We start from the raw sequence: 14,010 nt of genomic DNA on the forward strand, positions 1-14,010 counted from the left end.
GGATTTCATGGATGAGATAAAGAGGAGGGTCTTTGACTGTGAGGTTTGCTCCAGAGCTTAGCACTTCTTGTTAAAGATACATCTGGGGGGGAGGGGGTTGAATGGGGTATTTTAAAGTTAGACTGGCTTTGAAAGGTCAAAGCAAGTATACAAAAACAATAGAGGACAGTGTTACTATGTATATTTGAAGTTTTAATTCTTAGAGTCACGCATTCACTTAACTTTTACTTGTAAAATCAAAAATGTAAAGAAGCTCAGGAGGATAAATTCCATAAACATATAACCTAGTCAGTCAAAGGCTCTACATCAGTTTGTACAAACCACATATGGAATAACCATTAAGTGTTTTAACTTTCTGATTTAATGACATTACAACGTACTCCATGGCTCACATTCTTAGTTGTTAATGTGAGTGCTAGTTTTCACAGCCTGTTGGCTAATCCCTATGTACTGTATTGATTTTTGCATCAGCCAGATAGAATTTCTGCCGCAGTAACATATTACATCTGCATTGATCAGGACAACTTGTCTTCAAGACAAATGTACAAGAGTTGCAGAACAAACCTCACTGTTGTTTCACAGACATGACGGCTGGAGACATAGATCTCTCACTCCGAGGGAAGCTTGGCCATGAACGTGATGAATTTAAGTCTTGCGATTGTGTGCTTATTATGTGAATAGCATTTTGATATTCTACTGCTGTTTGGAAATTGCTTTTATATATGTTGCTCTTTTATGTTTGTTTTATTTCCTAATTTTGCTTTGCTCTGTAAAGCACTTTGAATTACATTTTTGTTTGAAAAGTTCTGTACAAATAAAGTTGAGTTGAACTCGACATAACAGTAGACAACTGCCTCCGTGAGTCACACAAGTTGCAGGATGGTTTACATGTGCAGCACCACAGCCACATGCATCTGATGGCATGTTATCTGTGCGGAATTGTCTTCAATGTTGAAGGATCACTGGAGAATTTGGTTATTTCTTTGCTATTTTGCTCCCCCTACAGTTATTGTAAAAACAAAACTCTGTCTGAGCCCTGCACACTCACAGCAATGCATCGGAATTTGTTTTCATGCTTTAGTGACTAACAAAAAACACCTATAAGACAAAAAAATATTTAAAAAAAGACAAGATAGGGTGATGTTACAGAACTTAAGAAGAATGAGACTACCCATTTTTATATACCATGATATATATATATGGCGAACGAACAATGAACAAAAGACACAACATACAACTAAAGTGTTCTAGATTATCCGTAGTAAAGTCTGCTTTTTCAGATTTTTGATTGTTGCATACGTGTGAAATAAGTACATATGCGTTGTAATGGATTGGATATATTACAATGCCATGTATTATTTATTAGACAGCAGAAGACATTCAAACTTCCAAGATTCTGGTGGGAAATTTTGCAAAAACTGTGAACAACCTTTTCATTCCATATGGTTTCCATGTTGGTCTGAACTGAAGTGGCAGTGATGATAACAGCAAGGTTATAACATATGTTTCAATATCTGATAGTTAACATAACATGGATAAACATCTACTGTTGTACTGTTATATATTTCCTGTTAGTTATGATCAGGGCACTAAAGTAAATGTCTGGAGGATGTAAACATGTTTCATTAGTTTTGATATAGAGATCAATCACGACGTCAGTCTCCAGATTTACAGCTGTAGCAGTCACAGTGCCGTGTGGATTAAGAGTTTTTCAAACTTTGACAAAACCAACATTCCTGTGGGGGATGTTTACGTATGTGGATATAAACCAGATCTTCATTTTCTTTCCACAAAGGAAAAAAGAGACAGAAACTGCCTAATTTACCTTCTACCCTCTTAAGAGCTTTTGGGAGTGAAAATTAAGCAACAGACACTAATCTTGCCATAAAAATTGGAAAACTCGAATGAACAAAGAACTCACTCTTGAAAAGTGGGACACTTACTATCTTATCTAGACCATAACTCGAAAGTTGACACTTTAACACCGCTTCTCACCAGCAAACCGACCAGATGGCTACACATGAACTGAGAAGACTCACTTTTAGTCGAATCTTAAAACTATATTAAATGTGTTTGATAACCGTGTACAATTTCTTTCAGGTTTCCAGCTTGATCACAAGACGCATATAGAGACAATTTGTACGATTCTGGCTTAAATATTGACAAAGAACTGATTTTGGTGGAAAATGCCCAACCTGCCTGATGGAACCACATTGCCCCCTAGTGGTCTGCAGTGTTGATTAGTTGAACATTTAAATCCCAGAGGACTCAGTAAAATGGACAATGTATATGCAACAATTTAACTTCTAACGATGTCCCTTCGGTATCTATTTGGTATTTGTTTAGTGTCCCCATTGTTAACACAGAAAATGAATATTCTATGGCTCACTATTCATATGTCACGATTTCATAGATATTCATCTGAATTTTGAAAGTCATAATTGTCTTTATCATGTGTGTTATTTTGATGTCTTTATATTACAAGTCTATGTTATATCTTTAATCTGCATATCTTAACAAGATGTGGTGTTTTCAGAATCACCGAGACAAATGTTCTATGAGATGGGAGTAATGGAGAAACACAGAGTTCTTTGTCTCATCCAGAAATCCCCCTATAGCACAGATCACCTTACACAGACATGCACACAGTTCAAGCATGTCATTGGCTGAAAAAGTAGTGTAAGCCCCGCCTCCGAGAGTCAAAACCCGGAACCGCGGAAAACACACGAGCTCTGTCTCTGGCTCTGTCTCTCGCTAGTTCTCTCGTTTGCTGGCTCGCTTGAGGCGTCTGCTCTCTTGCTTCTTGCCTCTTGTTGTTTTCCAGAAGCACGCTCTTGTTTTCAGAGGGAGAACAGGTCAGAGAAGAACAATGGAGAATTGATCAGATGAGTTGCTCAGAGAGATTTGAAGAGCACGGAAAGATGAGAGTATGAGCCGTGGAGAAGACGACGGAGGGGAGGAAGGAGAAGGACGGAGCAGGACCCAAAGAAAGACGAAGAAGACCCGAACAAAGAAACAGATTGAAATACTCTGAAGATGCACGTTTTACGTGTTTTTGTTCGTCCCTCGCCATCCACGTCCTTCTACGTCGCACGTCCTAACCTCCGCTGTTTCACGCCATCATCACCTTTTCCTACCAAGAAAGCCAACTCCAAGCAACCTTTTATTAATCTTCTGTGAACTTAAGTTCACTTCATCAGAGAAGCAACGGACCCACTGACATCAGAAGATTCGATCATCTAACAGCAAAGCCCTCAACACCATCGTCCCCGTTTCCCGGTGGAAAAGAGCAACTGAGAAGCTAAAAAGTCAGCCACGACAGCCAGGAAGGCCCAGAGAGCGGAAGAGAAATCCCCTCGGACCCGCGTGGCCGCTACCGTGAATAGAACTTCAGCACAGTAAGACCGACCCGTTTTCACCTTAAAGTGGGTTTGATGGATGTCTCGAGGCTTTCACAGAATGATACATTAATCCGAAATGTCAGTACAGTATTTAGATTCAAATAGTCAGCCAACCCAAACTATTTGAATAAATCCAGTAACTCTCCATTCCCATATTTTATTTTCCATTCACTAAGTGTTTTATATAATCACCCATATTCAATGCATCTCCTGTTTGTTTAAAGGTTCATGTCTAAGATCATATCATTGTAATAAACAGCTCATATATCTATATATATGTTATAATCACAGATTGTGTCGTATGCTTTCTTTACGTAATGTCTGTCCAACCAAACGAGAACTTCACGAAAGTAGCGAGATATGAGACTGATTATTAATTGAATATTAATTTAACACCAGGATCGTAAGATTTCGAACAGTTTTCCTACCTGACTGTGACTTAAATTAAGTCAAAACCTAGGTTGGTGGTGCCCTGAATTCGAGGTAAGGTTTATTTGAGACTGTAAGAACATCTCATAAATCCTTATATTTAATAGGTATATAAATACCCGGTAACGCTACACAGCCTACACAGAGCAGAATTTAAACCTTAGTAACTTTAAACTGAACCGTCACCCAATCAAGCACAGGTTGATAGAAATGCAGAAACATTTGCAGATAAGAGTGATTTTTTTTTCTCCTCTTGTAAAATATTTGTATCTTGCCATCAAATCATGCAGATTGGGAAAACAGATAAATCCTCATGACCTTTAAATCCCAAATATGCAAGGAGCCTTTGTCTGTGACAGTGTATTCGGATCAGGTTCAGCAGGGTTCTGGGTGGGTCAGAATGATAGCATCTGGCTTTAGCGATCCTAATTGTGATTAAGATAGGATAAAGTGCATAATATAAAATGTTGACTCTGAAATAATCACTTAAATGGAACAAGACAAGGTAAAACATGCACTGGGTAAACAGTCGATAGGCTTTTAAATCAGCATGGGATTTTCTATTGGATTCCATTTTTTTCTTATGTTTTGTGGAATTTTAGGGACTGGCACTTTACTGTATTATCTTTTATAAAAGGGAGACTGAAAGTAAATAAGCTAAAGTGGCCGGCGATGTTCATTTGCTTGAGTAAAAATGCATTTGTTCCATCTCCTACAGTTTTGGTGGCTCAGCTCTGGGCTCCACATCCTGCAATAATCCAGTGAGGGTTAGGATAAAGCCAGGCTTCATCTCACTCTGCCTCCTCCCAGATCAGATGAGATTAGAAACGGCTAAGGAGCTCTGAGGGGGGGGGGGGGCAGCAGGGCTCAGAACCACTGAGGCTGAAGTGAGGAGGGACATAGCAAGGCAGGTGGGAACTACAGCAGGAGGAGAAAGCACGAGGGAGCAGAGGCAAGTTCACTCGAGACAGAAAGGTTGAATCGGTTGGGACAGATGAAGGAGAGTTTTGAGCCACCAATGTGAGGTGCGTGATGAAGTAGATGAACAAGCTTTTGTATTCTCTTTGTATTTCCCAGTCTGTGTGCTCATGAGTCGTTGTTGGTGTGTTTGATGCAAATCCAATGGTCACAGATTAGATTTCTAAGCACAAAAAAAAAGCAAAAAAAACTGAGAGGGTTTTTAAAGTTTGCTTCTCAGCTCAGTTGTTTGTTGCAACATACCTCGATGTCTTTGTTGGTGGGATGCTGGTGAGGTATCCTTTATTTGTTAAGAACTTGTTAACTTGTTAAAAACTCTCCTGTCAGGAGATAAGAGCCTGCTGTTGTTTTCATTCTGACTGTGACAGTGAGATTAGTTGTGAAGACATGAGAGGCTGTGGACAAAAGCTTGAAAAGTCATTGTAAGAACCATCAGCTCCATCTAAACTTGCACATATTACAGTCTGTAATGTAACACACACCAATTTAAACTGGTTGATTTAATCAATGCGTGTGTACCGGAAAAGCTCTATTATGCTATCTATCATTCGTCCTCTGGTTCATGTGCAGAACTGAGTTGTAAATGACCTGTGATGGGCAAGTTGAACGTGCTCTCTATTAAAGTATTTGAAAGTATTAAATGCTGAATATATGCTGAATGTACCTTAACTGTGTGTCACTGTTCATTCAGGGAGGGCAGAATAAGGTGATAATCAAGCTGACTCTAACTTTGTCTTCTCTTTCAGCGAGCCATGCCAAGCTGATGCCGGAGTAACAGCAGCTGACAGGGGGACTATGTATTAAGGATTCCCTCTTGAATTTTTAACGACCTTGAGCCCACTGATATTCCTTCTCGCCCGTTATTGGAACTTGTTGTGGCAATGGGGAGGAAGAAGATTCAGATCACCCGTATTGTAGATGAAAGGAACCGACAGGTCTGTGACGCTTTTCCCATCTGTCTTCTTATATCACATCTTATGATTATGTGTGGTTGTTTTCTGCATAAATAACTACGGATAAGGACCGTCTATACACATGAGCTGTTGCTGCTGCTGCTGCTGTGGACATATACAGTGCTGTGCAAAAGTCTTGAGCTCCCCCTCATTTAAAGGCTTCCAAGCAGCCAAACTGTCTTTTAATCTTTTAAAGTTTTCTTTAGCAACATTTCTCCAGACTTTCTGAAGGTCTTTTAAGGACTTTGACTGCATTTTCACTCATTTTCACTCCAATTTTTTTTTTATCTGACTGTTTGTCATGCAACCTAATATTGACCCATGAATAGTTCAAGGGTAAAAAAATGCCCCTAACTCAAGGGATGAACCAGTGTTATGTCTACACATAACAGAGAAAAGGCTCATGAATTGGACTGAAAATCAGTGACAGCAGGTCTTATGGACCATAGAGACCAGACTTCAACATCATTAAAGCAGTGTGGGATCATCTTGACATAGAACTGAACAAAAGGCAGCCGACATCCAAAGAAGAGCTTTGGGATGTCCTTCAAGAAGCCTGCAGAACTATTCCTGAAGACGACTTAAAGAAATGACAGAAAGCTTGTCTGAGAGGGTTCAGGCTGTGTTGAAGAAGGTGCTCATTTAAAAGAATGACTTTCAGGTTTGTTTGAATTGTGTAGCCTGTTTTTTTTTTTCTTATATACTTTTAATTACTGTTCGCATATGTTTGAATAAATCTCTGCGCCTAGAAAAATAAGCAGTGGCTCAAGACTTTTGCAAAAGTTCTGTGTCTGTTCAAGCTGTGGAAAACAACATGGAGCTGCAGTTTTGTAATTGCTCGGTTTGTTTATGTTTCATGGTATCTGATGCTTGGTGTGGTGCCTCTGAATCCTGCCAAGAGCACACTCTTAACAACGTGCGATTCACTTTCTTTATTCCAGGGTCCAAAGAAGCAACAAGTGTAACTGAAATTGACAGTTTCCAAAATATTATATTTTTTGTTGAAGTATTGCCAGGTCCATCCCTTATGTAACCCTTTGCAGATCCCCTGTGGTTTCGATCTAAGGATCTCTTAAAGGTTTCTCTGAAACCATTTCACTTTTCAGAGTGTAAGGAGCACAGCTGGTGGTGAGGGCAGTGATTTTGGGTGAGCTGGATTCAGACAGCACCCTGTCATTAGCAGGGCGGGTCAGTGTTAGGGACACACAGTGGCCTTCTCTCCTTTCGTCTCTATACGCGGCCACACTGCTGCCCACTGGAATCCCTCACTGTCTGTCTCCTCTATATATATCACCCCCAACAGAACAACAAATACCAGCCTGTCTGGAGGGAGGGTGCAGGCTCTGGAAATAGGGATGTGGCTGGAAAATAAATATCTGGGGTGCTGTTTATATTTGATGTTTGGTTGTCTTGGCCAAAGCTTTTTTCGATAGACACTACTTTAGTTGTCTGGTGTGCACTATCACTGGAGCCTGCCATATATTTAGATTCTTGCCCTCTATTTTAGGTAGTTGGCTTGTGGTCTTGTTTTATCTGTTAAGAACGACTGTTTTAGCAGTTTTTCAGTCGATCACAGAGTAGATATAGAGCTGTGACATTACGGTGCAGAAAGATGCACCAGTGGAACAACAGCTGCCCCAAAAAAAGAACAGAGAAGTTTGTCATGACAGAACTGTATTTGGAAATTGTGTTCAAAAGATAATTGATATATTTAGAATGTCATGTACGAAGCAATGATAAGTAAAAGAAGCGTTGTGTTTCTTTATAATCGTAGTTAGGACAGTTGTTTACACTTTAACACAACCCTGTGATTTTATTCTGTCTGTAATGAGTTAGAAGCAGTTCTTGTTGAGTATTGTCCAAATTATCTCTGGACTCTGTAACGACGCCCAGCTTGGTTTAACGCGAACTCGGTTAACATTATTTCCTTCATCTTAGCTGGGGACAATTTGCTCCGTTAACACTCCTTAACATTAATCCTTGCTCTCCAGTCACAAGTCTATAGCTCGAAATATAAACGTGAACGCGCCCAGGACACATTCAGGACTTAGTGAGATCTGATCTCTAATATCACTTTCTGAGGTGGTCTGGTCTGCATATGGCCATGTTCTTTCAAACACTGCGAATGCAAATGTGTCCTGAGCCACAGTGTTGGATTGTGTACTTAAAGTACCCGCTTCCCTCGGATGAAAAACAACAACACATTGGGCCGAGTCGGCTTTTCTTCCTTTGCATAGGTAAAATAAAATGTTCTTCAAAGCAGGTTGCGGGTCTGAAACTGAATCCTGTGGATACAGGTGGATGCTAAATTGGATACATTAAGGCTTCGGGATGCAGGCCGTTTATTTATTTGCATGCATTACAGGGGCGTGAAATCCGATTGCAAGTGGTCACTGGAGATGCATTCTGATGCCACTTGTGACTGCATCATGCCAGATGCATTTCAGGGCATTTCAGAGAGTGAACGTGTAGAAAATCAGTTATACTTTAGATCATTGCATCACCCCTGTTGGGAGATGTACTTTTATGACCACAAACTGTACTGTTACTGTCCATCTTGTGTTTTTTTTACGGCCCATGTAAAAGGAACGACTAATAAAGGAAGTGCTCAGTGTCGTCGTACTCACCATAGCTCTTTTGGTACAAGTTTCTGGTGAGGCTGAGAGTGGACAGCAGCTCTGCTCATTTATCCAAACACCTGACATGCTTTGCCTCAAAAAAGCTCTGCATATTTACTGTATCTTTATAACATCCCCTTACATTGTTTTTCTAAAAACAACCTTATTATAAAGTTTTAATTCTTAAGATGCCAGTCGCATTTCAGTAGCATTATGTCTGGTTTGATATACACCACATGAAAGAATAACAGCATTAGAGCAGCTGGAACTGCGTTTTACAGGCGGACAAACAAATGCGCTGAGTTTTAATTTCCTTTTGTCTGTTACTCTTTACAATAAAAAGAAAGCTAACTTACGTTGTTATTTCTCATTCCATTTCTTTCTTTTATTCTAGAAATTCTAAAAATGACTCTTTTGTAAGAAGCATAAATGTGACGAATACATTGGCTCTCCTGTGACGGCTTCACGGTAAAACAACCCAAAATTTCACCAACTGGGTGCTATCAGTGTAGAGCAGCAGCTGTAGGGACAGCAGGGTTTGTGTTAACCGTCACTAAAGTCCACAGTGATCAGATAAAGTTACGCACAGGAAAACTGAACTTCACATTGTGTGTTCTCCTATGAAATCCTCCAAATCTGCGTGCACCCTGACCTCGGCTGTGAACGTCACTGTTTAAAAACACTCTTCATAGCTGTTGCAGAACAAGTGCTGACCGCTAAACGGTATCAAGTAGAGGGCATGAGTCATACAGTGTAAACAGTTACAGCTTAAGGCTTTATGATGCTGTCACTATGATAATTCAAGATCACTTCATTTTTTTTTCTGTAGCCTGAGATAGAATGGAATTATCCTATCACAATAGCCTTGATGGGGGGCTGGTGACATCTGGTAAGAGGTGAGGTGCACTGCCCGTTCAATACAGGCCTAAGAAAAGTTACTGTCCCTTATGTTCGTACTCAGTTTTCGTAGGATTAGACTGGTTTGAGAGGCAATGGTAGTCTCTTGTAGTACTTGCGTTTATTATCTTCAATGCCAAATTATAAGGACGAATCTGTCGTCATTTACTGCTGTATATGATTAAGAGTAAGAGCCTGAAACTGCTCGGCGGCCACCATAAGACAGTAGAACTGCTACAGAGGCAACTACCCCATGAAATACACCTGACACAAAAATATGAGCATGTGAGCCTGAGGAAGATACGAGATCATGTGTCAGGATTCCTGGGCATGCATGGAAGACCCACCCAGAAACATGCAGATGATTCACTGGAAGGAGTGAGCCACTCACTGAAAAAGGGATGAGAGTATGATCCATGGGCTGTGTGTGGGCTGTGTCTGAGCGGTAAATGGGCCACTCCAAGCAGTGTATTTTAGCTTTGTGGTTTAGAAGAGCATGGAGGTGTCAGGAATGACAGTTATCATTTCAGATGCCACAGTACAGTGTTAGAGTATATTTCCTCTTCTGGAAAGGTTTATGCACAAACAAGTTCCTTACTGATTTCTTTAAAAGCTGAAAACTGACAGTCAAGACTGAGGGTGTTTCATGTTATTGCTGCCTTCCTTTTTTGGAGCTCGGATGTAAACGTGTTTTCAGACAGTTATAGGAACATGTTCTATCTTTAAATTATTCCATGGGATGTCAGTTCTCTCAATCGAGATCACATAAGATCCCACTAATCACAGGCTTACTTTCACTGTTGCCATGAGATGGACTGATTAGATCTTCTCACCCACTAAGTCACAGACGTGAGGATCGGTTCATTTTGTGAGACTCTACGTACCGAGAATGCTTCTGGGGCATTTTCTGCTAAAATACACCTTTATCCACAGCTATTTGTTTGTCTCGGAGGAAATTTTGTCGAGAATATTACGTGTTCTGGTCGATGCCGTTGAAAACGAGACTGACTTTTTCTGTGTCTTTCCAGGTGACTTTCATGAAGAGAAAGTTCGGTCTGATGAAGAAAGCCTACGAGCTGAGTGTTCTGTGTGACTGCGAGATCGCCCTCATCATCTTCAACGGCTCCAACAAGCTGTTTCAGTACGCCAGCACGGACATGGACAAAGTCCTGCTGAAATACACAGAGTACAACGAACCCCACGAGAGCAGAACCAACTCTGACATTGTGGAGGTGAGTGAGAGAAAGATTGTTGGTCGTCTCTGACTCAGATCAGTGATGGTAGTATCATCAGCAAAGACTTTTGGTGCTCGGCAGAGACCTGCTGCTGTGAGTGCAACATGCAAATATGCATCACGTGAATCATTTCGCTTTGCATCAATGGTCGTGAAAGGGTAACACAGTTACACAGTTCTATTTGATTGTTTTTGTGTTATGGTAAAGCAGAAGCATGCGTTTTACTTCTGTTGCACAGAAGCTTTTGGTTTCCTTGCAGTAGAATAAGGAAGGAAGTGGCTGCAATTGTTTTTCAGGAATATTCATTCCTAGAAAGCATACCCTGAGAAGACTTTAAAATAGCTCTTTCAGCTGCCGCCTTCATTCCTATTTCTTGTTAAAATATGAGGAAGCAGAATTTACATTTTGGAAGACATTTTGTACAGTTTGGCACGACATAATGGAAATAAGGATCACAAGTTACGTTAATGCAGATTCATCCCCTCCACCAAACACCCACAAATCTGCCTTTATGAATATTCTATTGATCAGTTTGGATTGTCATTGTAAGCATTAACCTAACTGTGTGTTCGTCACAAAGGTTAAAATATATGCAGGTGTTGTATTGGACTGTGTTATAAGAGTTGTTTTTCCAATCACATTTACAAATAGGGAGGAATGTAAAATATTTCAACAGACACATGGTAAATTCTTCAAAATGTGCAACTTGTTGAATTTTTGTTGTATTAGGATTGGATTAAATGACACAGATGTAACAGAAAAGTGGCCAGGAAGAGTACGCTAAACTTTATTAGAGTAGTGGAAGTGTAGTAATATTCAGAATTCTTCAGCAGTTAGTTTTGCCATAAATACTGACAAAAAAGACATTTTTCCAAACCTACGCATCAGAGCATGAGGCTTATACTGGCGCACAAACTGCCACGTCCCTCTCAGTCTTATTTTGTTTACACGGGAAGTCGTTGATGAATTAGAAAGAAGAAGAATGTTTGAAGAAGAAATGGGTTAGTCATGCAGATGTTTCTGATTGTTCATTAAGCATGAACACCCACCAGCCACGGCAGGCTTTCTGGAGACAGATGTTGTATTGGGATCCTGCAGTATCACTAGTGTGGTGATCCCTACACTGTTGTGTCAGGGTCCCCGAGGCGGAGCTATCCTGTTTTTTTCATGGCACGTACTCATTGCCACTGCCATTAAAAATAAATACTCAATGTGACTCACATTGTGGCTGTTTATGCTTCCACTGCATGTTTGCCCTTCTAAGTGCCTGAATTTAATGCTCTCACCCTCCCTCACACACACACACATACACATTTATGTTTTCACCGCTGCAGAGGATATTATTCTGAATAACATTAATTTCCTGAAAACTCTACCTAACTCAAACCAAGCCGGACACTCAACCGAGATTTAATGATTTTCGTTGAGAGCCTGTCTTTAGTTCCTGAGGGGTAACATTAACAAAAATATTTTAAACAACTCAAATAAAGCTGACATTGTCTCTGAGGGGGGATTAGAGTAACGGGAACACCAAACTGAAAGCAAAGCCTGAGCCCCCACATTGCTAAGGATGAACAGTAACATGTGGATCTGTAAAGCCTCTACAGATCCCACAGCTGTTGGATGTTGAATTCAGTCTCCTAGATGTAGTAACAATGGGAGTGTAGGTTATAAGTATGCATGATTACGATGCCTATAATCATTCTAAAGAGTGTGGTCATGTGTATTCTCCTGCTGTAAACACCTGTGAAAGCTCTGTCAGCCATTAGTGCAGCTTAATTTGCCTTCTCTTAGCTTAATTTGTTTATTCACACAAATGTCATACAGACAGTCAAGCTGGCTAAAGCAAACCCAGGAAAATAAGAGGCTGCTCCTTTACATATTGGTCAGTCCATTTGCAACATCTGAGCATGAAGTTTGACTATGTTTAAAGTACAGCAACCTGGCTGCAACAGATGCCGTGCGTCGGGTCGGACAGACGGAGAGCTTCTTTGGAGTCATTGTCGTTGATGGAACATTATTTTTGCTGATGACCACACAGATAGCTCACGAGCTTCTTTGTCCGTCACAAAAAGGCTGGACAAGGGCATCAACTTACTGCCGGACCCTGTTTCAAAATGTAAATAAAAACAACACAAATTGTCTTTTGAAGAAAATGCACTTGCTTTGAATTTGTCATTTTTCAAAATAGTTGATAGAAAGGCATGTCATCAGGGCCCGGGGAAGGGGATGTTTTTTTGGATCTGGTATGCGAGCTAAGTTGTGTTTGTGGATTCAGGGACAAACTGTTTACTCACAGTGGTTTTTAAGTGTTGCTAAGCCCACGCATTGATATCCACCACACAATCACACGCTTCCTGAGGGCCGTAACAATTCTGGTTTCCAGTCTGTTTGCCCCACTGTCAGGGATTTCTGTAAATTCTTCCTTTTTTATTTTTTCATGTTACAGAACTTAGATGGTTCTTTGGTCCCGGTGTCCTGATTAAAAAAAAAACAAACATGTTTGTGGAATCAAAAATAGCATATTAAGTAATGAAAATACATTTTGATACAATGTCTTTGTACTCTTTTGATTGAAATAAAGGGTTTAGAGACTTTTTAGATGTTAGTTCAACATAAAACTTACAAAATCGAGCTTCTCAAAAGTATACTAACACACAGAGATAATGTGGTGGAGATTAGTTCACTCCTGCATGTATACGCTCAACTAAACTCAAGTGGGCCCAGGTGCTCTGCACATGCCCCAAAGTTGAATCTTTTTCCATCTTTTTGGAAAGCAAAGGTGTATATCGATACAGTTGAATTCCCATGAAGCTGCTCTCATTCACACATTTTTCTATTCAGACAAATGTCAGAAACTGCGATTGAAAACAGCTTTTTCAAACTGTCGCTCTGTTCTGCAGTATCGTCTGACAAAATCATCATTTAAGAAACTCAAAGACAACATCTGTGCAATATATTCGGCTATACTTTGATGTGTGATCATCGTCCACACAGAATGTCATGAGCAGGAGAATGTCTTGAACATTTACTTGCACCGTCCACGTACTTCAGATAATAAGCTAACATTTCCCCTTTATATGTACTGGGACAAGGACGGTGGTCCAGCTGTAACCGTAGCTCGACTGAACTGTGCGTGTAACTGTGCTGAGTGTCGGGACTCTTTTGGAAGCTGGGTTGTTCTACCTGCACACACATTTTTTTAAGTAATATTTTTAATGGAATTGGCGTCAACTATACAACTGCGCATGCACTGTACGACATCTCAGAGTCAGTTATGCCATTACATGTGCCAGCACTTCAGCTGCGCTGACCTTTCAGTAATACATCACTGTTAGAAACCCTCCACAAGTGTTTTTTAGAAAGATTAGAGCATTTGGGAAAACTGTCTCACTCACTTTATGCTGTGAGTTAGAGTTGGAGATTGAAATCGTTTAAATTTTTTAAATGACAACACAAAAGTCCTGCCCATAGCCTCCTATCAATTGATGTGTTTTTT

The 14,010-nt window shown here is 40.3% G+C and overlaps 1 protein-coding gene across 3 annotated transcripts in view; it reads left to right on the forward strand.

Moving 5' to 3' along the window:
• LOC142387520 (myocyte-specific enhancer factor 2A-like) overlaps window positions 1-14,010 on the forward strand; it is a 56,313-nt gene that overhangs the window by 23,562 nt on the left and 18,741 nt on the right. The window contains exons 1-3 of one of the 3 annotated variants that reach the window (XM_075472652.1): window positions 4,737-4,855; window positions 5,555-5,743; window positions 10,305-10,508. In XM_075472652.1, the coding sequence (XP_075328767.1) occupies window positions 5,690-5,743; window positions 10,305-10,508 (258 nt within the window). In that variant the 5' untranslated portion in view covers window positions 4,737-4,855; window positions 5,555-5,689. Of the gene's footprint in view, window positions 1-4,736; window positions 4,856-5,554; window positions 5,744-10,304; window positions 10,509-14,010 lie in introns of those variants that run through there. The other 2 variants (XM_075472648.1, XM_075472657.1) reach the window with 2 other exon arrangements.

This window comes from Odontesthes bonariensis, chromosome 1, assembly GCF_027942865.1.
Source record: "Odontesthes bonariensis isolate fOdoBon6 chromosome 1, fOdoBon6.hap1, whole genome shotgun sequence".
Lineage (NCBI taxonomy): Eukaryota > Metazoa > Chordata > Actinopteri > Atheriniformes > Atherinopsidae > Odontesthes > Odontesthes bonariensis.